This window comes from Cajanus cajan, chromosome 1, assembly GCF_000230855.2.
Source record: "Cajanus cajan strain Asha chromosome 1, NIPB_CcT2T_4, whole genome shotgun sequence".
Classification (NCBI taxonomy): Eukaryota; Viridiplantae; Streptophyta; class Magnoliopsida; order Fabales; family Fabaceae; genus Cajanus; species Cajanus cajan.
The window spans coordinates 87512498-87540055 of NC_138517.1; the positions used below are offsets into that span (position 1 = coordinate 87512498).

At 30.4% G+C, this 27558-nt stretch overlaps 3 protein-coding genes across 5 annotated transcripts; all 3 read right to left on the reverse strand.

The window, feature by feature from the left end:
* Nucleotides 1–3043: 3043 nt before the first annotated feature.
* Nucleotides 3044–4149, reverse strand: LOC109814568 (uncharacterized). Its single transcript, XM_020379027.3, has 2 exons — nucleotides 3979–4149; nucleotides 3044–3744 (listed from the first exon to the last, which is right to left on the reverse strand). The coding sequence occupies exons 1-2, from the start codon at nucleotides 4099–4101 to the stop codon at nucleotides 3199–3201; spliced, it is 669 nt and encodes a 222-aa protein (XP_020234616.2). The 5' UTR covers nucleotides 4102–4149; the 3' UTR covers nucleotides 3044–3198.
* Nucleotides 4150–6705: 2556 nt separating this feature from the next.
* Nucleotides 6706–9085, reverse strand: LOC109814560 (small ribosomal subunit protein eS6). The gene is made up of 6 exons (XM_020379020.3): nucleotides 8931–9085; nucleotides 8780–8844; nucleotides 8444–8501; nucleotides 8227–8335; nucleotides 7682–7954; nucleotides 6706–7104 (listed from the first exon to the last, which is right to left on the reverse strand). The coding sequence occupies exons 1-6, from the start codon at nucleotides 8934–8936 to the stop codon at nucleotides 6866–6868; spliced, it is 750 nt and encodes a 249-aa protein (XP_020234609.1). The 5' UTR covers nucleotides 8937–9085; the 3' UTR covers nucleotides 6706–6865.
* A 4741-nt stretch (nucleotides 9086–13826) lies between these two features.
* Nucleotides 13827–19918, reverse strand: LOC109814550 (nonsense-mediated mRNA decay factor SMG7-like). Of its 3 annotated transcripts, none has more exons than XM_083066575.1 (6): nucleotides 19720–19918; nucleotides 18321–18417; nucleotides 17621–18223; nucleotides 17387–17509; nucleotides 17072–17274; nucleotides 13827–16107 (listed from the first exon to the last, which is right to left on the reverse strand). In XM_083066575.1, the coding sequence occupies exons 2-6, from the start codon at nucleotides 18378–18380 to the stop codon at nucleotides 14079–14081; spliced, it is 3018 nt and encodes a 1005-aa protein (XP_082922701.1). In that variant the 5' UTR covers nucleotides 18381–18417; nucleotides 19720–19918; the 3' UTR covers nucleotides 13827–14078. The 3 variants fall into 3 exon arrangements, with proteins under 3 accessions (XP_082922701.1, XP_082922697.1, XP_082922702.1); XM_083066571.1 differs by having other exon boundaries at nucleotides 13827–16110; XM_083066576.1 differs by lacking the exon at nucleotides 19720–19918 and adding an exon at nucleotides 18735–18811 and having other exon boundaries at nucleotides 13827–16110.
* Nucleotides 19919–27558: the final 7640 nt, after the last annotated feature.

A 27558-nucleotide genomic window follows, 5' to 3' on the forward strand; every position in this document is an offset into this window, starting at 1 on the left:
GTTACATGTTACCTTAAAATTAATAAAATTTATGATTTGAGGTTCATATGGTCCAGTTCTGACAAGTCTAATCTGAACTAAACTGAAGCGAGTGGTATGCAAATGTACCAAAATATTCCATTGACAAACGGCATAGTCATGTGATGATGCAACGAATGGAGATGTTAGTGACGTTAGATGATAGAGGGGTTACAACTGCTCCTACACCCTACCACCTCACTTTCTTCTCTTCCAATGCCAACCAACCATCAATTATGTTATTTATTAATTTATCCATCAAATCTACATAAAATAATTCTTATCTCATAAGTTAGCACAAGGGTCTGAAGTGAAACCCAAGTTTTCTTGTATTTTGGACCTACCCCAAGTTTTGCAGTTTGACACCCTTCAAATTAGGACCCTTTGGGCCATAGTGTTATTATTTGACCCAAAAGCCGGAGATACTCAAGGCTCAGGCACTTTCATTGGGCCTATGAGGATATTGGTCGTTCTCGACAAAAACATTATGTAATCTATATATTCTAACCCAAAGGTGGAAAAAGTTGTGCTCAATAAATTGTGTCGTATTGTGATTTTATCATCGTTAGAAGAAAGGCAGGGGGCCAAGGGTATTACTATGAACATAATCAAAATCATTTTCTTTTATTTATATTTTTCTTAAAAGCAATATGTTATGCATCTCACACACACCCACCTAATAAAGATAATCTGAATTTTCATGAATTTACCTAATAAAAATTATATATATAAATTTATGTCCATCTTATTTTTAAAAGATAAATTTTTTGATTATATTTCAACAATCTTTCCTTCAAATAAAAAAGGACAATTTAAACCTTCTTTTACAACAAAAAAAATATCAATTCACAACCATAAAATTCAATCATACTTAGTATTTAAGTCATCATTTCATTATTAACTCACGATAACAACATGCCTCGTAACCTAATTATCAAAAAGACTTTTGTACATACAGTCAAGAAAAACTTTCGACATAAAAGATTTTTTGTTTAAATCCACCAACAAACTGTTGTATAAAAGATTTTTGAAATACTTAAGACGTTTGATGACACTGACTTTAAAGACTTATCCACAAGATACACGCAAGCCCCCTATAATACAACAAGAATGTTTCAAGGATCCCCTGTAATACAACAAGAATGTTTCAAGGATTTGAGGAACATAACTAATCGAAAAATTGAAACATACTATGTTTCAAGGATCCCCTATAATACAACAAGAATGTTTCAAGGATTTGAGGAACATAACTAGCAATCGAAAAATTGAAACATGAAAAACAGTCATTTCCGGATAAAGTTTCCTAAGTTTTCCTTAATTAATTAAAATAATTTAATTTGATCAAAATAAAAATATTTTTGGATCTTATTTTTGCATGTACTAGAATGGTTGAATTTACAAAATTCATATTTAATTAAAATTATTGAGCAGTATAATACTTAATAAAAGTTACACCAGTATTATTATAATTCTTATATATATATATATATATAAGACTAACTATCATACATGTTAAATGAGTTACCATTGACTTTATACCACAATTCCTCACAAAATTTCTAAAATCGTGAACTCTACTTTGTGCCATTGACAGATCTCAAGTACTTGATTTTTTTGCATATTTGGTACCACACTTCCACGACTCCCACGACTTGAACTTGTTAAATACTTCAAATTTACACTAATGGCTATTGAAAATGCAGTCAGGCCTAACAAGAAAAATCATCGGTGACAAAGTATTTAGAACCTCCTGGATCTTTAATAGGAACCTTTAGTAGATCACCTTCTAAGGATGGATCTTTAGTAGGACCCTCTACATCTGTATAAGGATAATTTAGAATCCCTTTGGTTGTGTATCTTGTAGCTTTAAAACAAACTCTAAATTGACAAATTTAGCTTGCAGACCCAATTGCATATGCTATAATTTTGTAACATCATTATTTGACTCAACAGAAGAAACTCCATACAATTGTAGGTCCCAACAGTATGTGAATATTGCCTAGAGTATGCTTTCCTTTCATCACGATCAAGCTCCCTTACATACCTGAAGGTCCCCGATCTACATATGGCTTAAGATACCAATCGAAATCAAATTCATTCTCAAGTAAGGAATGTGCCTTACATCACACAACATCCTTACGCCACCATCATCCACAACAATTTTAACCTTTCCTATGCCAACCAGACTCTAATACCAAGTTTTATACGTCGAAAGATTCACACATACATATTATTTACTTTGAATCTAATACTTTTGATCCAATTCAATCTTAATCTTACTTTAATAAGATGAGGATACTGAATAGATACCGCTTTCAGTGAAAATCTAAATCTTGATTTGCCACCGAGAGATTATTCTCTTCCACGGAAAAGAACCCCGCTGGTAAATGATCAAAATCATAATTGACACTCGCACAGTAGATAATAATATATATTTGATATTTCCTATTTATTAAAATAGAAAAGAAGATAAGGTGCAATATCAAATAAAAAATAATGATTGACAGGAAATATTTTCTTCTTGTACAAGACTACGAGAGAAACATTATAATTTTAAACTAAAAATTTAAAAAGATAGATATTATCACAATATTCCAATGAGCATATAGAAATCCACGTGGAAGTGTTACTTGGGAGGTTTCCTTCTATATTTAGAATTATCACTTTGGGATATTTTCATCTAATGCATGAATGTCTTGGAGCATTCTATTAAAAAAAAATTTATCGTAAAATCACCACATTAAGAAGTCAGTTTTTTTTTCTTCTAAAAAAAAAAGGTCGGGTTAGTTTCTAACTTTTAATTTCTTTCCTTCTATTAAAAGGATCACCACTAAAAAAAATTCCTGTCCTTTTAAAGTCTAAAATTGCCCAAAAATAAAACTCATGTCCTTTTAAGACTCTAACCCATTAGAGTCAGTCTCAAATTTTTTTCTTCCTCTCATTAACTCGTCGTCGCTGTTTGTACTCTAATTCTTTTACTCCCCCAAAATTTCTTTGATGATAGGAATAGAATATGAAACATGGATGAATATGAACTAAAATTTTATTCCAAGAGGAGACACCTAATAGTAATATTGCATGAAGACAAAAACAATTTTGCCATGTCAACTAACAACATCATCCTTTATATCCTCATGTTGAAAAACAAGACTAGAAAGAAACATAAATACTAAGCAAAGTCTAATAACCCTTGTCACCATAACCCTTACCACCGACTCTTCTATTCAAAAGATCCTCATCCTTGAGACCACCACGACCATGACCATGACCATGACCATGACCATGACCATGACCATCATCATTATCATCATCATCCTTACCAACCAAAGTCTCCTTTACCTTCTGCGTCGTGTCCTTCGCCGTCTCCCACGCCCCCTGCATCCCCTGCTTCGCCTTCTCTCCGACGTTCTTCAGCGTCTCCGTCGCCGACCCCGCCACCTCCTCCGTCTTCTCCGCCGCGCTTCCCGCAGCGTCCTTCGCGCTCTCTTTCGTGTCGTAGGCGTACTCTTTGGCCCTCTCTTTGGCGTTCTCCGCTGCGTCCTTTGTCTTCTCCTTTGCGTCGTATGCGTAGTCTTTGGTTGTGTCTTTCGCCTCTCGTGCTTGCTCCTTCGCCCTATCCACGCCTTCGCTCATCGTTTCTTTCGCCTTCGAGGACATTTCATCTGCATTCGCATCACCAGAATCATATGTCCAATCGCCTTTTCTTCCTTCTTCCGCATTTTTCCACTGAAAATAAATACAATCTTCCATATTAGACTTGTGCATACTTCATTTATAGATATCCCACATAAACTAGATATATAATATATAAATACAGAATAATACCTTTTACTTAAGAGTTACATACAGAATAATATCCAAACCTACAATTCTAAAGCATCACATATTATAAGAATTACATACGATCATTATCACTGATCTATATATATATGTAGAATCTCTAACATGGGATACACTCACGTGTGGGGAGTTGGAAGCGGAGGCGAAGGTGACCCTGGAGGGTTTGTGGGAGAGTGAATGGGAGTAAGGGAGGGACTTTGAGAACCGAAAGAGGGCATTTCTGGTTAGGAACATGGCTGCCATGTCTATTTTGTTTTTCTTCTAAGTTTGGTTGTTTTTGTTTCGTTTCTACGTGAATTTGATCGGTTTAAAGGTTGAATCTGCATGTTGGAAAGAAAAGGTGGCAAACAAGGGGGTTGCCAGGTGTGTTGAATCCTGCCACGTGTTTTATGGAAATTGCCACGTTCTTCGTTGGTGGGTTGAGAAGCGACGTGAACAAAATGAGTTGCTCCATGTGCCCAAGTACTTCACTTATCCAGTAAGCCAATCTTTGGTTGATCAAGGAGCCACACTAATAGGAATCAAACCTATTGCCCCAATTTGTAATTGTATTTTTGTTTTTAATCCATAAAAATCAAATTCACGTAGAATTTAAAAACACTCACGCACCCTAATCCACTATTTGACCTATATGCTCTCAAAAACATTTACATAAAGTACCTCTCTATATTTAAAAAACAAAAAAAAAGTAAAAACAATAGAATAAGTAGTTAGAATAGAAGTTTAGAGGTTAAAGATAGTTATAACTTGCAAAGATAACACAATCTAAAAATTGTATACATAAAAATAAAAAATCACTTTAATATAAGTATAAATATATATTTTAACTTATGTTATTTAACTAATTGAACTATAACTTCTCGATAATATATATATATATAGAGGAAGGTTCAAACGACACCAATTTAACTTTTACTAAATGTTATACCACTCAATAATTTTAAATTAAATGTGAATTTTGTAAATCCAACCGTTAGATTGAAAGTTCTTTATTCTTAGATCATATATACAAAATTTTATATTAATCCAAGATGATTTGATGTTTCATTCTTATAAAATAAAATTGACGTAATATATTTATTTCAAAATATACTAAAATATGAACACTTTGATTACCCTCAAGTTGTTGTTTAATTTTAACAAAATTTGATATACACATATAAAGTGATATGAATTTTCAATCTAACAGTTGGATTTACAAAATTCACATTTAATTTAAAATTATTGAGTGATGTAACACTTAGTAAAAGTTACAACGGTATCATTTGAACTCTCCTCATATATATATATATATATATATAGGGAGAGAGGGATGATTACTCTATAATATTTGGTTAACAAAGATTAAGTATTCTCTTTCCATAAAAAGAGAGTAAGTAACTTTGTCACTCTCTCAAGTTTGATCCAAGTCATCTTTCTAGTAATGAATGAGTTAATTAGAAATTAGTTCGAAATTTAATTTGGTAACTACATTATTAATGAATTTGTTTAATTAATTAAATGAATTAAATTAAACACCCAACTTTATTAAATAAGTACAATTTGAGTTAAACATAATTTAGTTTTTTTTATCAAATATAATTTAATTTGTTTGATTGGTGAACCAACTCGTTATAGTTACATCATATATATAATATTTATATTAAATACATAATATATATATTAGTATGCTTTATTATATTATATTAATCTAAATTTTCTTATTTGAACTTATGTAATTTTAGTTGAGAAGCTAAGTTGAGTGAATAATGATTTAGTTTACAATTTTTCTTATTTTGATTTTAGGCTTACGTAATGTGAGAGATATTCATGTAATAAGGCCTTTTGTTTAATTCGATTTCAGCTTTAAGTTTTGAAATGTATAAATATAAAAAGCTTTTTTATATATACAATTTGATTTTATTATGTGATTTCTTTTAACTTTCTACGTTCAATATCAAATTTCAAATGTTAATCATACAATTTGCTTTCTACTTTCTTATTTGAGTTTGGTAACAATATCATTGATTATCGGTCATGGCGAGAGTAAGTGATTGGAGGAAGAGGGAAAACAAACTAATGAAAATAGTTGAGGTAGCAATAATGATTGTAATGAATGATTATATTGTTGATGGAAAAAGTAAAAATAAAGGTAACAAGAGATTTGGTCACACCAAAAATGAATATTTTTATATTTACATTAATAGCAGTAGGCTGACCATAAGTAAAATTGAATTATATTAATAGCATCAAGCTGATTATAAATAAATTTGTTTTTTATCTATTGAAATTAGATAAACAACGCCAGGTTAAACCCAATGTTTCAACCAAAATTGAAAGTCGTGGTTGGCAATATTGACAGTGGAGTAGGCGGTAGTGAGTAGCAATTGCAGTTACATATTAATTCACCTTGTTTTGAAATAGGCTGGTAGATTAACCTATCTATATAATTAACAAAATATGAAAAAGTTGAAGAAAAATGAAATAATAAACAAAAAGCACGCTAGAAATTAAAAGTTCTTTTAAAAGAAAAAGAATTACAAAATATCAAATTGAAAAATGCCAGTCATACAAAGTTTACAGAAAGTCAATGAAAATTAACAATGCCTTCAACCAATGCCAGTCATGCTTGGCTAAGGCTATAACAGGGTTAGCAAAAGGTTGGCGTTAAAGGCGAAAGGATGGACGAAGCTCAGAAGCTGGAGTACAATGCTAGGGAGAAAAAGTTTCAAAACCATAGTGCCACTTTCCGGTCTATATATATTATGAAGTAGAGTCAGGCGGTTTGATTCATCAATCGTAGAAAACATGCAGGGTAGATAAAAAACATATGTCGATCTATAAATATCAACTACAAAAGGTCACTAATTTCAACAAGGCAAAAACTTAAATTCCATTAAACTGTCGAACACAACATAAAAGGAATAATTTAAAGTATTTGAATAGCAAAATATCAAAACAAAAGGATCATGAAATAAGACTACCAAAAACTAGAACAAAGATTAAACTTGATCTGTCTGAAAGCAGCTTATGCTGTGGCAGCTTGTTTAGTAGCACTTGAAAGCCTTGATCTTCTCTTAGCCAAGCTCTCACTGCGGCGGTCCCTCTGCTCCTTCAATCTTGAGGCAAGAAGTTTCTGGTACTCTGCTGCCTCTGATTTTGCTTTCGCAATTCTCTTCTTCTTATCAGCAATTCTTGCCCTCTTTCTTTGGAGGGTCAGGGGAGTGACCAGTCGTTGTATCTTTGGAGCTTTGCTTACCTTTTTCCCTGCAACCCCATACATATGTAACTAAGACTAGAAACCAACACACTTGTATATCCACAAATAATGCCCAAAATAATCCCCTATTTAAATGAGTTCTGTCAAACAATAACATAACTATGTAAAACAAAATTTGAACAAGTGTTAGGTCACAAGAGTTAACTTCTTAAGCAACATGCTGTTATTTTTTGGTTTTTCAAAGAATGACGTGAATAAAACATTTTTATCAGAAGACCTATTTTGCTACACATACAGGGAGGAAGCTCTGGGAAAATAAATTAAATAGATAAATTCTTACTGCACACACAATACAAATCATATACAGGTAAAACAGCAAAAGTAATTTTTGCCAACCAAATTAGCTCCGTAAATGTAACCGTCAAAAAAGTGAACTTCATGAATTCAAACTAAGTAGTACTGGAGTAGGCAGCAGACACCAGAGAAGATTACAGAATATAAATGGATTAAACTTTAAAATTACAATCTATCATTCATTACCAAACTTCATCTTCCCGCAAGCCCCCCTATTCTTAAGGACAAGACAAAGCTAGACAGAAGGTTTACATAGAGAAGACACTTTACCATTTTTAGTTGTAAAAGTTCTGCGATATGTGTTGACATATTTCCTCACATCATCCTCCTTAGACAAATTGAACAGCTTGCGAATTTTGGATGCTCTTTTTGGACCCCTCATCCTTGGCTTTTCCACATCTGTCAGGCCTGGTAAATCATTATCACCCTTCTTTACAATTACCAAGTTCAGAACAGAGAGGTCTGGGCTGACAATGCACCCACGAACAGACTTCCTCCTGCGCTCTCCATTGCGCCTTCCGTATCCACGGAAACAGGGAGTTCCTGATCAATTAAACAACAAAATGAAACTTAACATCAGATCAAGAACAAAGGTGGGTGAAGAGTTTCCCAAATTAATTTATGAAAAGACAACAGTACCTCAAAGAAAACAAATATATATGACCATACTTGAAAAAATGTCAGACAACACGAGTTATAAAACAATGAGGCACAACACAAGGAATCATTCACAGAATATTCAAAGTCACATTTATATCTGAATACATGATATATTTATAATCAACCCAAATCAAAAGGCTTGATTATAGTCATACCTCTATGCAGCAAGAGGCGAACCCGGCCAGGGGTCAACACTCCTTGCTTCATTGGAAATCCTTGTTTGTCACAACCTCCGGTGATTTTGAAGACATAACCTTTGAATTCCTGTAAGTAGCAAAATGAAAAAAGGGGGAACAGGTAAATCATTGCTCAAAATTCCCCAAGAAATTTCAGAAGACACAACTATGGAGTGATTCCAGCCAAAAATCATACCTCACCCAGAGCATCACCAACAACCTCTTGTGAGATCCTCTTGTCCCAAAATGCTCGTCTGCAATTTAAAATAGGGTTATCATAACAGGAAAACACGTCCCAAAACTAATCAAAATCCAACACCACAGATTCCCACTACCATTCATTATCAGATCATGAATATAAATTATACCGAGTAACACATAAATCCAATTTACAGTTTTAAGTTAGCATTTTATCCTTGAATATTGCTGGTAATTACACTGCAAAAGAAAAATAAATTAAAAATCTGGTATTTTTCATTTCTTTCTACCAACGAACGCGAGCAATGGAAAATTAAAATGGTGAAGAGATTACAGCTTCTGGTCGTCATCGATCTCCAGCTTCTTCTGACAACCGGTGGTAGGATTCGCAATGTTGAACTGCAAAAGAAGTTGTACGCTACCATACTTAGTCGCAAAAGAAATAAATCAGAGTATCAAGAAAAATTAGGGTTTCAGAGGAAAACCTTCATCTTGAAATCTGGCTTCGGGTCTCTCTCTCTGTTCGCGTCTCAGCGGCTGACTGAAGGGATAAGAGAAATTAGGGTTTTTGAATTACCAGCATGGCGGTGACTTTGGTTTTCTTCATTGAATAATTGGGCCCTACCGGCCCATGACCCGAAATCCAAACTTCGGATTTCGGATTTCTTTATACGGATCTTTTTTTTTTTTTTATGACATTTCATCAAGGGCTTATGATATTTTAGGCTTGTGATATTGTCTTTTATAACTCCATTTTTTCTATTTGCACCCTCACGATATTTTAGGCTTAAATGTATTTTTTTATTTTATTAAAAAAAACACAAAATATACAATTTAAATAATGAAAGGATTTAATTGTAGAATAAAAGTGAAGAGACAATTTGTCAAATTAAACATGGATGTTATATTTCTTCTTTCATAAAAGTCTCCTGTTCGTTGAAGGTATTTGTATTTTTTTATATAAACTAGTTTTTGGATTTATTTTTGCCATTCTAGAAATCAGGCTATGAAAAATAAAAAAATTCCTTCTCACCTTTTTGGATTTAATTATTTTAAATAATTTCACCCTACTAATAACAATAAATTTCTCATTCAAAATATATTATTTTTAATACTATTTGTCAAATTTAATTTTCGTCTATGTTAAAATAATGTTTGATTATTGAAAGTCATGTCTCATGAATATAAATTAGTTTTTAATTACCTATTTTGGAATACTGCATGATACATGTTCATGGAAAAAATAATAATTTTTTAAAAATTAAAAACTTGAGATATTTGCTCATCTTGTTTTCTATTTTATAATATTGACTTCAGGGTGTAGCTCATTGGAAATGGCATTGCATGCGGTAAGACATAAATGGAGTAAATGCTTTTCTTTTAACAAATAACAAATAATTTTTGAAAATATAAATCAAATATGATTTCCTTGTGTTTTGAAAATAATTTTCAGAATAGAATGAACTTCATTCTAAAGTTTAGATTCTGAAAACATATGTGGGTGGGTCTTTTAAATTCAACCTTAAGTTTTTGAAATTGTGCATGTGAGCTTTAGAAACTAAGGGTATGTTTAGAAACTAAGAATATACTTAGTTGTATTTTTTATTTTTAAAAATTTGCATAAAAAAAATTATTGTACAAATTGAAAACAAAAAACAAATTGATAAAGTATAATTTTATTTAAATTAGTTTAGAGTAATAATAAAATATAGTTTTAAAATTTTCTTGGAGTTGAAACATAAAGCTAGTGACAAATTCATAAATACTTCTTTATGAATCTCCTTATGCAAGAATGTAATGAGCTAGTTTAGAGTGAACTATTCAGAATGAGAGTTGAGTTTGAGAACAAGTTGATCTAAGAATGCTTCAAGTATAATGCACCAGATCCTAGAGAGCAAGTTATTGAGCGACATAGACTTCTAATTCATCTTCATCTACATCTATTACCTAGCATTAAGATTTAAGATACCTATTAAGACATATACATTTTATTCGTTTCTTTCATATGAAGTCACATAGTATGTTTGGACTGTTAAACTCACCGTGATTTTTGGAAGCAACACAATTGTTTTTATAGTAAACCCACTATGATTTTCTACTACCAAACCAAACACGCTAATAATCTTTAGTTCTCAAGGCTTGGTAATGTCACCACGTTGTTGCCCTATTAAGTCAATAGGAGTCTACTAAATATCATTCTCAAGTGAATTGAACCTATATTCATCCCATTGAATGCTCTAATATCTCCAAATATTAGAAAAAAATCACAAATTTTGGACCTAATTATAAGTGAATCTTAACTAAATGTATCCTATTGAATATTACTATCTCTAAAATATCTCTCATTTAACTGGGATTCTATTTTCAATTACTCTTTTATTTTTAATATCAAGTTCTAATGAAATGGTAGTATAGAAAAAAAATTAATTGAGAATAACAAAATTAAATAATATTTACAAACTTTTGGTTTCAAATATATTAGGAGAAAAAATCACAAATTTTGAACTTAAATATAAGTAAATCTTAACTTAATTTATCTTATTAAATACTACTATCTCCAAAATATGTCTCGATTAACTCATATTCTATTTTCAATGACTCTTTCTTATTCTTAATATCAAGTTCTAGTGAAATGGTAGCATAAGAGAAAAAAATTAATTGAAATTAACAAAATTAAATAATATTAACAAATTTTTAGTTAAATTTGCTCATAATTAAATCTCGATGAAGTACAATTTTAGCTTTTATTGAAAACTTAAGTAATAAATAATTTTTATTTATCTACCATTTTGGTACATGTAGTTTTATAAATTTTATTTTTTAGTTTCTATACTTAAAAAATATTCTATTTTAGTTCATATATGTCTATATATATATATATATACTATTTTTGTTTTATTTAATCCCTGTCATTTATTGTTATAAGAAATAAAAAATAATGTTTATGGAAATAATAAGGAGTAAAAGAAAATAAAAACATAGCTAAATTGAATATTTTAATTATAAGAACAAAAGTAATGCTGATGAATTATCAAGATCAAAGATAATTAAACCTTAAATATCATTTTTCAAACAATATGACACCTAAAGAAGTTTTTTTTTCAACATATCATAGAAGGCCCTCCACGTGCCATTAAAGACGATCCTATGGCTTGAATACAGAAACAAAATTTACGATCCCCAGGGAAAATTGGAAATTGAAAGTATAAGGTCCTTCTTGATTAGGTATAAAAGCCCCAACATTCTTTATTTCAGCCTTACAATCACTAATCCAAACTAAGTGTCTCATTTTCTAGGAGGTTGACAATTTATTTATGTAGGAAATAAGTGTTTCAAATTGTAAATTGTTCTCGCCCTAGATATTGCCCCTAATTTTCTCCTAGTGTTATTGCAGACCTATAATTGTTAGACCTTCAGTATTGTAACTGTAGACTATCATGACAAATCACAAACTAATTTGGAACTACGATCGATGAATGTGCCCTCCTAACCAAGCTCCCTTGACCCATACTTCTAACTCATTTGTTCGCATGTTCAAAACACAAAATAATTTATAAAATCTTGAAATATTTCGATGAGAAACAAGATCACTAAAATTTCTAACATGTGTGCATTATATGAGGGTGGCTTAGTCAAAAACCTTGGACAATAGCTTTTTCTTTTTTCTATAAGATTGTATGTAATATAAGATACCCAATCAGGTTGAAACTAGGAGACGCCTTTGATACAAGGCAAAGTGACGATAAATCAGACTCTTTAAAATTAAAAAATGTATTCTAAAGAAAATAATTTTTTAAAAAGACAGATAGGAGTTACTTATTAGAAGAAAAAAAACATTCAAAAAATAAATAGTTTAGACAAACACATCACAAAAGTTAAGAACTACTTATTTCATTAAAAAAATATTTTTTGTAAACTTAAACAAAGAGTCCAATGATATACTTAGAAAATTACTATATGGGTCAAACTATTTGATTAATTTCTATATCTCGATGAATTTCTCTAAAAGAACTATCAATAGTTTTAAAATTTGGACTGATCATCAAAACGATTAGATATTGAGATGAATCAAAGAATGAATCGATGGGTTACAAATTGAACCACGTGATCTCGTTCCTATTAATTTTTTTAAAAAACATATTCATGTTGAAAATATTTTATACTTATAAATTTCAATAAATTCATATTGTATGTTAAATTTTAAATTTCATCTTATTTAAAATTATCTTTATTTTTATTTTGTATAAAGAAATGTATGAAAAAGTTACATGTTAAATTGTATATTAATACAAATTAAAAATATAAATAATATATATATATATAATATACTTGTAATTAATATCACAAAATAAAATATATAATATTTACATATATATATATATATATATTATATTATTAAATATATAATTTAAAATTAATAATATATTATAAAAGTTATTTAAGTTACATATTACAAATAAATATATTAAAATAAGTAATCATTATAATATTTGATAAGGCTCTTGATTCTCTCATCAACAAGATTCGATTTTCATGTTGTGCTGCAATAAGGTGTATATATTATTATTTGTCTAAAACAATCCAATTAGGACCCTGAAATAGGAAAAACAATAATCAAAACCCAGTTACAAAAATGGAATTAAAAAAAGGATCACAACAACCTAAAAAGATGCAGAACAGGTTAAAGTATAAACTCACAAAAAGAGATGGTATGCGCAATCACACCAGGAGGCAGGAGCTAAAATATCGGAGGATAAATGGTTTGACCTATGATAGTATTTCCAAACAAACCTAGACGCTCCAAATTTCTGCTTTCCTTCTTACATTTCCAGCTTTTAGACTTTTCATTTTCAATTTCTTTTTGCAGTTGCCAAAGATTGAGCTCCCTTTTATTTTATGCAAACCTCTCTTGTTAAAAATAAATAAATAAAACAAAACGTCGGAAGCCGAACCACAATGGTTAAAATTCTAATAGTAACCAACTTTTACTTGGCTTTCCTAAGCAGTAATTTTTCTGGATATAACATACTCAACCATAAAATCTGGCAACAAATATGTTTTTACAATTACTTCTCACCATGGATAATCTCATATATATCAGCAAGCATGGCTAGAAAACTTATTTTAGAAATCGGGTGTCCCACCTCTAAGTCCTAAGAATGAGGATTTCATCTTGAATAAATTGTCAATTTGGTCTCCGAAATATCACTCCTTTTTATAAGTAGTCCCTAAATTAGTAAAACTATATCAGTAATTTAACAAGTACTGAATATTCATCAATTTTGTCTTTTATCAACATTCAAGGACTAAATTGATTTCTAATACTTGAGGATGGAGGATACTTCATCCACATTCTTCAGAATTCCTCATTAATTCCGGAATGACTAAAACATCTATATGCATATATTTTTTTTTTATCCATAAGAATTATAATGATATCAACAGGATTTGAATAAAGGATCTTGTACATATTAATCCAACTTCTTATCATTAGATTGACCCTAATGATTCACATCTCTATGCATGATATGTGCAGACATCTATACTATTTGATATTTTGTATGGAACCCAAGTGCAGAAAAATGTGTACAACTCTGAAATGGTCCATGAAACAAAAGTTTCAGATAGAAGTTTTAATTTCCCATGAATGTAGGCCCTCTAACATTAGGATCTGGCTGGAGTCTCCATTCCTTCTCCTTCAGAGACTCTAGCAGAGACTGTGGCTCACTTCTCAGGTCTGTCACTGCACCACACCCATAAGGGCTTGGTCTTTGAAAATTGTTGTAGCCACTGGCTTTGCGCTCACCTGCACCAGACAAAAAACCTGGCTGCAATGGTGGGGGACCTGGAGGGTCCATATATGTATATTGGTTAGATGACAAAGGGTTGCGCCATCTATCAAATTGACCAAACCTGTAAGCATCATGATAGAGGAAGTTCACATGATTTCCAGGACCAGGCATATTCAAATGAGTAGGTTGCATGTAATTGTTGACCCTTTGTGGTTTATAATTCTCTCTGTACCAACGCAGCCATTCGGAAGAAGTCATTCTGCCAGGTGGTGGGTATCCACTAGAAAGAACAGGAAATCTAGGATCATATCCTTGTGGTCTGTAAGTAGCACTCCAATCTGCATAACCACTTTTTGGTACTGTGTTGTCTTGAAATAATGGAGAAGATAAACTAGGTTGTGCATCAGTAAACCATGCAGCATTATCAGGAAGTAATGGAGCAGAAGGTACTGGAAGGGAATATGTAGCAGAAGAGGAATGGAAGTTTAAAGACTCATCCACTGAACTTGTGACTGAATTCTCAGTTTTATTGATGGAAAGACTTGCCAGAGATGAAGAAGCTATTTCCTCAATGGGCTGCAACCTGTGCTCAGTAAGGCCATTTGTCCCATTATTCCTGTTGTTGCTCAAGCCTCCTCTATTAAGGACCCAAGCATTGAGAGAAGGAGGGCCAGCAGAGATTGGGGCTTCTGATACAGTGTGTTCATTGGATTCCTTTGATGAAGGCTCTTGCTGTTTGAATGATTTGTCACTCCTGAAATCCATAATGCTGCCATGGAATTCCCATGGGTCACTTAGAGTTTGAGATGGGTTTTGTGCCATAAGAAGAGAACTAGCACGGCGCAAACAATCATCGGATGATAAGCTTTGGTTGTCCTTGTCTTTTGGTGACATCTGCTCATTAATTGAGATAGAGGGATGTGATGGGGCTGAATTGTACCTTGTGAGAGGCCTGAATAAAATAACTTCTTCTTCTTCCACTACAGAAGATTTTCCATTGGTGCTGGAGCTGCTTGGACTTTCCTCTTTCATCCATTTAATATGTTCTCCTGTGTCTTTGTTGGTTTGCTGATTAGGCTCTTCCAATTTTGTACTATTGCAGTTGGACTCCACATTTTCTGTTTCTTTCTTGTCAGGATCTTTATCTGTTCTAGCTACGTAAAATTTATTTCCTAATATATCGCATGTAATCCACTCCTGCCAATCATTTGATCTGCTTGATATCTTCATTGCTGCTTCTCTGATGCGCTCAGCACGCAATTCAGTTCCACTTTCAAAATTGTCTATGTGTTCCCGATTACCACAGAAATCCAATGAGAGATGTGAACAAGCTATAGGCACAAAGCCCCTCAACTCATAATCCTCCCATAGAGGAGTTATATCAATATGCTTCGCGGTTCCCTTTCTGTCATTATTTAGTTGATTTAGAAGTTCAACAAACACATCAAAAAAATAAGAAATAGCTCTTATGCTATTTTGATCGGTTGCACTTGCACATACTCCATGTATGCTTGAACACCACTCCACAAAAACAAGCACCGAGGGTAACAAGGGGCAATGATACAAAGAGCTAGCCTTTAGGCATCTTTCAGTGAAACGGCCCATGAGACTGAATGAAGCAATTAATGCCAGCTGCATCAACTGCCTATCATTTTTGTCTTCTGATTTATTTTTTCCAAGTTTTTCAATTAAATTTGTGAGGGAAAATATGAGAATAGAAACTACTTGTATGCCTCGGAAAGGACCTCTTCTGGCTAAGTCCATTTGACTATAGGATTCCAACATCGTCTTTAGTTCTATATCATCTAGCTCCATCCTTTTATCGAACTCTTCAATTGTAGATGCCAACGCATTAGAGAATTCCTCTAAACTGCTTCAGGAGATAAGGGGTAAACAACATCAGAACACATAAAATGAACTACAAGTACACATTAATCTACATTATACGAGGAAATTGTTGTGTTGAACAATTTGGCCTGGCACAGTCTATGCTTGAATAAATACACACTACGAAATACTAGCATAATATACACTCCAATGTCTATGTTTTATCCTTAATATAATTTATGTTAATAGTGAACACGTTCAACTTCCTGCATCTAACAAGTATTGACGTACACGAACAGATGACCTAAAACTCTAGAAATTGCTAGAAGTCTTGCTACCAAGTGAACAAAGTCGCTTCAAAGAATGCAGCTAAAATGCATCTAGTGGTATTAGAAATATTACTTCACCCAAAACAAATGATAGATAATATTGAAAAATGAATTATTTTAATGTTTGCACTATCATTAAAAACTTCAGAGCTGTGAATTAGAGTTTTGAGTTTTTTTTCCCTCACAGTCAACTGTGAAATTCATTCATCTGTACAATTTAACTGTTTAGTGTTTTAGAAGATACACACTCAGAATCAGTTTCTTCTCTAAACCTCTGAACCAGCTCATAATTCTAAATATTTTGGACTGCTAACGATGAAAGTACTTATTTTACTTTCTCCCTTTTCTTTGTAAGTTACATGCACGCAGCAATAGTCAGTGTAATTGGAAGCTTATCATCACTATCTTCCTTTTGAGGTTGAGAAGGTGTAAAAAACCTTTTATATCATGCTCACAACATAAAATGTATCCACACAGAAGGAAATGTAAATATTAACTGCTTTGAGGCAGCAAAAAATTAGTATCAACTGTAAACTCAGCAGATGTGCTCAAGAAGAGATACTAGTCAAGGATGTTGTAAATATTCATGGCTTAATTTGACAACAAGAGGGAAATTCAAACGGTAAAAAGGCAAGACAAAATGCCAAGAAAATTATTAAAAAAAAATTCGATATATACCTCGACGATATGAAAAGGAAACTTATAGTTCTGACCATAAGAGACCATAACTTTGTAAAATGATTACTTTCGCCTTCAAACTTGTTGCGGTTTGAGCTATCATCTTTCCCTTGTGCTTTGGTCTCTTCACCAATTTTTTGAAAAGGTTTCAAGAAATCTAAAGAGACTTTGCTGGAAACATATTCCAGAGGAGATGACCTGTTCTGCAAAATCATTAGAGACACTTGAGGAGATGAAAGTATAAGAGGCTTAGAAACACTAAACATATAGATAGAATTAATTGAAGTCTATTAAAGAGCCTCAATATCATGTTACCTTTTCAAACAACAAGATAAGATTGTTCCAGGCATCAGGAAAAGGTTCTTTAACAGCTAAACTTCTTACGCAGTGGTACAGAGCAAGGAATTCATCACCAATATATGTTGCCAGTACAGCCAACTGCAAATAAACAAGGTTACCATCATTTGAAAAAAATAAAAATAATATGAATAGAGGATCAGAGTTTCTCTTTTGCAACACTGCTATAGATAAGAATTAAGAAACATTTACCTGATTTTGTGGGTTACCACTGTCTGGCCAAATCCTTGTTGCTTCCAAATAATGTGTGGCAGCAACTGACCAATTATGATTTTGAGTATCAGGGTTTTCACATTGTTGTTTATACCTGGCGAGATCCCCCATACAAACTAAGCAGCGATGGCATAAATATTGACATTTCTGCATGACATCTGGTTCAACATAAGTAGTGATCCAACCCTTTCTATAAAACAAAGCCTCTATTGGGACTCCATAATGTTTTCTGAGTTTTACGATCAGAGTTTGGTAAAACTCGATAGCTTCTGTCAGAAATATCTTAAATAACTTTGAATAATTGTCATTGTCTCTCTGCACAACATGATTTTGTACCGTTCCTGATTTTTTGCTCTTCATATTACCAGAATTTTTCTTTATTATTTTGCGAAATTCATCAATATGCTTATAGTGCAGCTTCCATAAAGAATATTCAACATCCTGAAGTTCTAAAAGCGTGTGATTACTCAAGATGATTCTCTCATAACTAGACCTGACCTTGCGGTACAAGTCTTGAGCATCAGAGTGCAAAAGGCCTTTGGAATGGATCAATGCCAATAACTGCTTTTCAAAGTTCCCAATCTGAACAATAAACATTGCACAAAGTTGAAAGGATATCAATTAAATCACAATTCCCAAACCTAAAGCATAACAAGTAATTCAAGTCCCAGAAGGTCACCTCTGATAGAACTTTTTCTTCTTTATGAATTCTAGAAAAAAGAGATAAATTAGTTGTCATGGTCAAAACTAGAAGGCTTCCTCCAAAGATAATGCATCTGCTTAGCACAAACCAAACCTATTAGTAAGTACAAGGATAGGGATTTTTTTTTTCTTTTCAAAATTACCAACAAAATACGAATATAAAAATCTCAATATTCAATTTCAACATGATCGAAAAAGTGTAGACATAAAATGCCAGAATCACACGTACGAAATTTCCAATAATAAAATTTCAATTTCTAGGTTATGTCCGAATTCCCAAACTCTAGGTGTGTGCATACTGCATAGAGAGCTTTTGATGTTCTATTCAATGTATCCATGGAAGTTTTTATTGGATTCTGCAACTACCATAAAACCAAAAATTTGGATGAACCTTTGTAGATCAGTGACTGTGGTCAATGCAATTATCGATGCAATTGCTCCCCCATGGCCACCACTATATAAAGTATACTTTTGTCATGTGATTATTAACTTCTAATATTAGTGCAGAGAATTTCTCTATATTGTGAGAACAAAGCTCACTTGATTCCAATTTTCAACATCAAGCAAAATTTAAGATCGACATGAGTTTTAACTTTTTAAGAGAAAAGGTCAGTTTTGCGTCCCTTTAAAAATGAGACAGAAAAAATCAAGGATGCGCAATAAGAAAAAATGAAGAAAAAAAAAAGCAAAAAAGAAAAGGAACTAGCCCCTGAATTTTCCACCCCAAATTTTAAGGGCTACTAAACCGACAAAAAGAATAGCCGACACTTAAGTACATGATACCAAGAGGCAAAATATCTTTTACATACAGGGAAAACACGCATCCCAAAATACAATAACTCTAAGGTGTGATCTATCTAGACTACTTCTTAAAGAAACGATAGTGACCTTATTTGAGCAATCAATTAAACATCATCATCATCATCTTTGTGGATAAGCACAGATGAAGTAATCCAGGACACGAGATAACCATGTTTGAGAAAAGAAAATACGGAGAATACAAAATAGCTCAATCTGAATGAGTTTCTGAGAATTAAGTCATCAATTAGACTTCATACCAGTTTTCTACCTCCCCAATATCCATACTACACATTAAGACACAACATGGGAGGGAGGGCAAACAAGTACATTAACAAGAAGGTTTTTGGAAGTTTCAGACTCACATCACAACTGAATTGATAAAATTCGACTGTCACCACAACTAAATAACACCAATAAGAAGAAAAAGAACAGCAAAAAAAAAAAATCAAAGTAAAAAGAAACAGCATAAACATAAAAATAAAAATTAAAAAAATACATTTTGCTATGCTTTTGAAGGTAAATTAAGAGGCTGCAGTCTGAAAATGAAAGAGAGGAATTAAGGAAAGAAAGTTTACCAGATGAAGAAGATAGTATTGAGTTGAGTGAAAAACTGCAACAAATGAAGGAGGGTAAATTATTGAAAGGAAGAGAGAAGAAGAGGGAAGTGGAGAAGGGAAGAAGCAAGAAGAGTTGGAGTTGGACCACTTGCAGGGGTTCAGTTGTGAAACAGACAAAGTGAAAGGTGCCACGGATTATGATCACCTCAATGAATACAAGACAACAATCTTAACCACATTCCGGTTTTTCATATACGGTTACTTTCTATAACACTCCAATATTTTATTTATTAAAATTTAAAATAATTAATTTAATTGATAATAATAAATTTATTTTATTTTTATTTATTTTTTAAACTATTTTTTTTAAATTAATACTCCTCCTTTTTTTAATCAATTAAATTATATGTTCTATATTATTTTTCTCTTCTAAATAATTAAAGTGGAGATTTTTTTAAAATTTTATAATTAATATATTTTATTAAATTAAGAAAAATATTTTAATAAAAATATTTAAGTATAAAAAGTTAATACACGAAACACTATAAATTAGGTTTTATATAAAAAATAATTAATTTAAGTTAGAAAAAAAAAAAGTAAGTTAAAATTTTCTACTTGGGAAGAAAAATGTAAAACGAATAAAATAAAGTGGCTTATCATCATGATCTCTTGCTGTTTTTACTAATTAGGAAGGATCTCTTTGTTGTGTGCCCCAGACACAATGACCTGATGGTGAACATCATCAATTGTGTAAGGTCAATTACGTAAAGAAACACGTTTTACTTCAAATAAAACAGGTAGTTTGACTGGAAACACATCTCACTTCCATAATTGTTTTCTGAAAAATAATAAGAGTTTAATTAAACATACTCAATGTAAATTATTTTTTTAAATTGTTATTAAAGTTACAAAGCTGAAAACTCGTAAAACCTGGTTAATTAAATCAAAACTATTCAATTAAATTAGTTGATAAATATAAAATGACAGATTTAATTATATATATATATACTAGTGACGGATCCAGAAATTTTAGATAGTGGGGGCAATAATTATTTATATATTTATAATGTTAAAAATTTTACATATAACTTTTAAAAGTATAAATATATATCATAATTATTTTTTACAAACTTTTATAATTATGTTTACGATTAAAGATAAAAATAAGTTAAGTCAGACTATGTTATATTATAATTTAGTAGGTTTGAACCTAACTTTTTTTTTTAAATACATGTCCTAAATATGACTTATTTATCTATCATAGACATTTTTTAAATATTTGGTTAGAACTACAATTCTAAAAATATACTTTATAATAATTTAATACTAATAAAAACATAAAAATAAATATTTTAAGTTGTATAAAAATTAAGTTTAATTTATTTATAATATAAACATGTTTTTAATATCTAATATAATATTTTAGATAATAATTTATTTCAAACATATTTTATAATAAAAAATTTAAATAGAATATAAATATTCCAATCCTTTTTATTTTGATTTTTTTAATCAATGTATAGAATCTTACAATCTTTACTATTTTAATTTTTTTAATCAATGTATACATAAATAAAATGCACAAAAAGTAAATCTATATTACAAATTTTATTTTATCAAAAATTAAACATTTTAAAAAAATTAATTCGTTATTAAAAATATTTTTTATCACATATAAGAAGTAATCTCTTTCAAAAATTTGATAAATATCAAATAAATGAACAACTCTTTTAAACTTGTATTTTATAATATGATAATTTAAATATATATATTTCTTTAATTAAAATATAATTTTTATTTTTAAAAATATATTTTTTTTTGATAAAAAAAATATGTGTTGGAAAATGGTAGTGGGGGCACATGCCCCACTCTCTCTAACGTGGATCCGTGCCTGTATTTTTTTTGGTAGAAAGGATCCGTGCCTGTATATATATACACACATATATTTGAAGAGAAATATTCCTAATGAAAAATGAGAATTATAAATATAAGTAATAACATCTATTTTAAATGTTAAAAAAAACAAAAACATAAAAACACATATAACTTTTTAAAATGGTCATGTGATTTTAATAGTGAAAGTATTTTAGATTCAATTTTGTTTGGTTAAAAAAATAATTGTGACCACTAGCGCTACTACTAAATAATTTTTAATATTGATGATCTGGATTATTATCCCTGCATTCATAAAATGAGAATTGCTCTCATTTTTATTATTTGAAGTTATTAATTATTTCTAATAACTTATTATCATAAAAATCAAGATAATAAGTTTTAAATTTTATATTACAAAGAAATGATGAAAATTTGACAATTTTATATTTTAAATGACAATCATACTCTTTTTTGTGATGTGTTTTTTTCTTTCACAAAGAAATATAATTTAATTAAATGACATATTGTTTAAAATAATTTTTAAGATTTAAATATAATAATATTATTTTTAAGCAAGAAAGTTTGTAAAGCAGAAGCATAATGACAACCAATAATGACAATAATAATTAATGAGTTGGTCATAAATGTCATAAAGGATGCACGTTGTTGTTGTTGTGTAAATATGAGAGCAAAATATGTAGAAGTTGGAACTTGACATCATCAATAATGATAAAATAGGCGAGAATTTTTAAATTAAAAATAAAAGTTTCAAACAAATTAGTGTATATAAAAATAATAATAAAAGAAAAAAATGCATATAACTTATAAGCTAGTTGAAATAACATAAATTAAATTAAAAATTAATGGTTTTATTAAATAAATTTATTATAGTTGTAGCAACCTCGGTCGCGACGGGACGGCGAATAATAAATTGAAAAAGAGGAGTCGCCACCAATGTTGTTTTTTATGGAAAAAAACATTGGAAAAACCATAAACTAGAAAATAGTCTACGAAACCAAATTTTTGAGTTCGGGAGTCGATTACGTGTGAGGAAGGTATTAGCACCTCACAACGTTCGTCCTAAGACGATTACCTTTAATTAATTAAACTAATTATTTATAATTTATAAAATATTTATCTCACTAAAATGGTCAAACATATTTTATTTAACTAAACTTTTATTGTATATATATAAAAAATGTTAAAATTATTATTGTTATATAAAAAGGAAAATAATATATTTTTATTTTTTGGCTCGACAAGATTTAAATCTTGCTCCTACGTATCTTCATGTGTAATGAAGAATCAGAGTCACGTAGTTCTTTGTAGAAAATATTTGTGTGTTGATATTTTTTAATTAGATTTACTTTTGTTAAATATAGGATTCTTGAACTGTCTAAGCTCATTCACCCTAAAAATATAAAATTGACCAAGGTGTACACCAAAGTCAATTCAATAAAATTGTAATCATAATTATTGTTATAGATGTTGTGATTAAAAAATTTCTTGGTTGGACATTTTCGTTTTTTGGAGGAAAAATTTAAAGATAAGTTGTCACAACTTCTACTTTAAATTCAAAGGTTAAAAAGATGTCACATCTAGTTAACCATTCCTCCAATAAAATTTTGATACAATAATTCCAGATATTTACATTAAATATTGTGACACTATATTTTGATATTTAATCACATTTTGAATTTAAATAAGAACTACTGACAGATATAAAAATAAATAAAAGAAATGAGTTTAATATACTCACAATTCTTCGCTGCAGAAGTGAGTCTCCTTCTCTGGGTTCCCTCTGGTCCAAGGTGGAGATGTGTGTGGGAAGGGTGTATGTGGGTGTCCTTTGGGAAAGCCAAGGGGGGAGAGATGTGTGTGTGGGAAGGGGAAGGGCGCTATTTATAGACTTTCTGGAGGGACCGGAACGGCCCGTTCCGGGGTGGCAATTTTACTCACAACGGCCATTTTCGGAACGACCCATTCCAGTTTGGGAACGGCCCGTTCCGGGCTAAAATTTTTAGGTATTTTGATAGTTCGGGAACGGCCGTTCTGGCCTAAAAATTATAGGTCTTTTTTAAAAATTGGAACGGCCCGTTCCAGTTTGGGAACGGCCGTTCCAGTTGTGGGAACGGCCCGTTCTGGGTCAAAAATTAGAGGTATTTTGGAAGGTTGGAGCGGCCCGTTTCAGTTTTGGAACGGCTCGTTCCGGGCTAGAAATTTAGCCTTTTTTGGAAGGTTGGAAGACCCGTTCTGAATCCAGAACGTCCCGTTCCGGGCTAGAAACTTTAGGGCTTTTAGGAAATCTGGAACGGCCCGTTCCAGATTGGGAACGACCCGTTCCAGGCCTACAATCTTAGTACCTTTTGGAAAGTTGGAATGGCCCGTTCTGGTTTTGGAACGGCCCGTTCCGGACTTGAAATTTTTGTCCTTTTTTATTCTTTTTTGTATATACCTATTTTTCTATTTTTTAAGAACAAAATTAATATTTCCCGGACGATATTGGGTTACTACAATAGTGAAGTCGACTTATATGTTACTCAAATTAACTTAGAAACATAGTCATAGTTAAAAATTATCAACTTGTATAATTGTTCCAATCATTAGTTAGCATTGGGGGCAGATAACACCCTCGTAATGGCTAACACATTGTTGTGTTATGTGTTGTCCCGATAGTTGTAGGTATTTATTCAGAACTAGGCATCAAGGTAGGGCATCATATTGGTAATGCAATTTCCATGAATATTGCAAATATCATATGAGAAAAAAAAACCATAATCTTCTATACCAATTGATTAAGAGATATGTTTAGATAATTTTTTTATAAGTATTTTAAGTCAAGAAAATAAGAAAAAAAATATTGAAATAAAATTTTCAAAGTAATTTATGTATAAATTAATTTTTTATAAGTAAATATATGAGATAACTTTTACAAATTATTAACTTTAGTTATGAATATTTTTTTCATTTTTTCTCGCTATTTTCTCTTTTATAACTATTTACAAAAAAAAAAAAAGCTTATTCAATCAAATTATAAGAATCTTCTGAGTTGAGTGTAATATTTCATCTCTATTTTTGAATTTAGTATTAGGTTCATATCTAGGAGATACATAATCCGTCGACTACGAGTTCAAAAGAAAAATGGTCCAATAAATTACGGGTTAAAATCTCAAGTTGGCTTAAATTTATATATCTATATATAGAGAGAGTGAGAGAGAGCTTGAGATGGTTTAAATCTAAGAGGGTATAGTAATAATTTTTTTAAAAAAGTATTTAAAATATTTTTTAATTGATTAATAGCAAAAAAAAAAAAAAAAAGTTCACACCAATTCAACTCAACAAAATGTATCTTAAATAATAACCTCAATTTATTATTTATATTTGTTGATTATCAAAATAAATGGTTTGATATTTATATTTTTTAATCAAAGTCTGAGTTCAATTTTTTGTTTGACTCAATTAGAAAAAATTATACCTCTAAAAAAAAAACTCAACATAATCTTGGTTGACACAAACGTTCCACCAAAGCTGAAACCAAGTGACAAAGAACGCTCGAACTATAACATCACAATTCGGATTCATATCCAAAAGCGACAAATACCATCACACGAAAAGGTTAAAAACTACGGTCCATTAAATCTAATTCGTTTAGTTAATATATTTACTTATAATAAATTTCTAAAAGGAATTCCTAAACGCTAACATGAATCTCGAAACTCGATACTAAAATCCAAATTAATAGGAATATTTTACCTATTAATTTTGTTACTAGCTAGTTTAACATAAATATTATTTAAGTACTTTTACACACTCTTCTACAGATTACTCCTATTAAATATGATTTTATATTTTATTATATGATATTTTGAATGATCTAATTTTACGCCACAATGCGACGTACATTATGTGATTAGTACTTTCATTTTCTCGGGGGGATATGATAAAGGTCTACCGCACATGTGTGCATGATCGAGTGGATTTATGTTGAAGGGTTGTTGGGAATTCGGATCCATTCAATTCAATTTCCAAATGCTCTTATCAACACAACAATAATTTACATTAAAGAACCATCTTAATATTGCATTCTTATATTTAGCAAAAAAAGAATCCCAAACTTAGAAATTGAAATAGCGTAATGTGTGTTTTTTTTTATAAATATTTTATTGAAAAAAATGCATCTGTCAGTCATATGCAAACAAATTATGTAATATAGCAATACATTTTTTCTTGCGACCTTTCCTTTTTAATTATTTCAGTGCCACCAAAATATCTTCGCATTTAATTAATTAACGTTTCAGATAGACATAAGCTTTTGACATGGCGTTATGAATTTCTAGTATCCAAAAGAAAAATAAATTAATAACTTGGTCAAGTTAAAACTTGCACGCTTTGCTTTACCTGCAGTATGAACAAATCCGAAGAATAGCTACCAAACTGAATGTTAAACACATGTTGCTTCAAATTATTTATATTTTTATTGTTTGAAGTAAAAATAATAACATATATTATTTGCTTTAAATTTATACCTTTTTTTTTCATTATCTAATCTGATTATAGTTAATTGAAAGTAATTTCTTATACACTTAAACTTTGATTCTTCCACATAGGTGTACTTCAGAGATGTGAGCCATTATTCGATGATGTTTGTATGGAAGAATTTTACGTACGGAAAAGCAAACCACAAACCACGCCTGTGTTCATGATCACGAGGATAATCATCTCACAAAATTGGGTTTAGATAATAATATCCCAACCCAAATTCTAGTCACGAGTTTGGTTAAGATTGATAGAGACACAAACTGAAAGATGGCTAACTTGGATTATAAAACATTTGGTATGCATAAAAAATATTGATGGATAGAGACGTAGGGACCTACGTAGTTGTTGTTTGGTTAGTGATTTGATATCCATTTTCATGGCAAAATTCAAAGTTCATATTATTATTCATGAAACATGTTAGAGGGTCCCATTGTCTCGTCTCCATCCTACAGCAAGTGCTTATAATTGAGTCTGCTGAAGAAGCTGGAAATCTTTCATCCCTTTGCTTGTGATTTCTTAAGGTTTTTCTTCGTTTGCTAATAAATAAAATATATTCAAGCATTAAAATTGTTTTTGCTAATTGTAAGTCTATAGGAATAATGTGATTTATCGTACTAATATTTGTTGTTTTATATTAAAAAATATTTTTTCTGTTTCTCTTTATTTATTCTTGATGTATTGATAATAAATACTACTTCTGTTACTTTAATATTAAAATTAAATTATTATTAATATATGATATTTTATATAAAAAAAATTATAATTTGATTGAAAATGATGGACATGCACTTTACGCAACCTTGAGCTTGGGCTAAACATTTATAAAACTTTTCTTAGCGGTGCAGATGTGAAAGCAGAAATATTTTTATTTTGGTTGGATTTCATCGTTGTTGCGGGAATGAAAAGTTTAGCATACTGTTCGTTTCTGGAAGATTTACTGCATTTTGACCAAACAAATTTTCCAGTCACTACAACTTCCAAAATATTATTTAATTGCATATAAATATTATTAATTTATTTTATAACATAATATTAAATATGGTATATAATTTATATTGTTAAATATTTTTAAATATTATCAAAGTAGTATTTTTATAATATTTTAATAAAATTGTAAAGTTTTAGCTAAATTTATAAAATAATAATTAATTTTAATATATAAAAAATGTTATCAATTATATTTTATGACTCCTAATTTCTTAAAAAAATTTAAAATTAAAGAAATTTTTAGTTAGTTATTATTAAATTTATATCAAATATTAAAATTTATTTATTTTAAGTATAATTCTATAAAAGATAGATAAAGATAGAAAAAGTGAAGTTTTTATCTGACATTTTTTTACTTGATGTAAAATTTTAATTTTAAAAATAATTAAAAAGAATGATATTAAAATAAAAATATTATTCTATCTGTAATAATGTTTTTCAAAAAAAAAATGTACA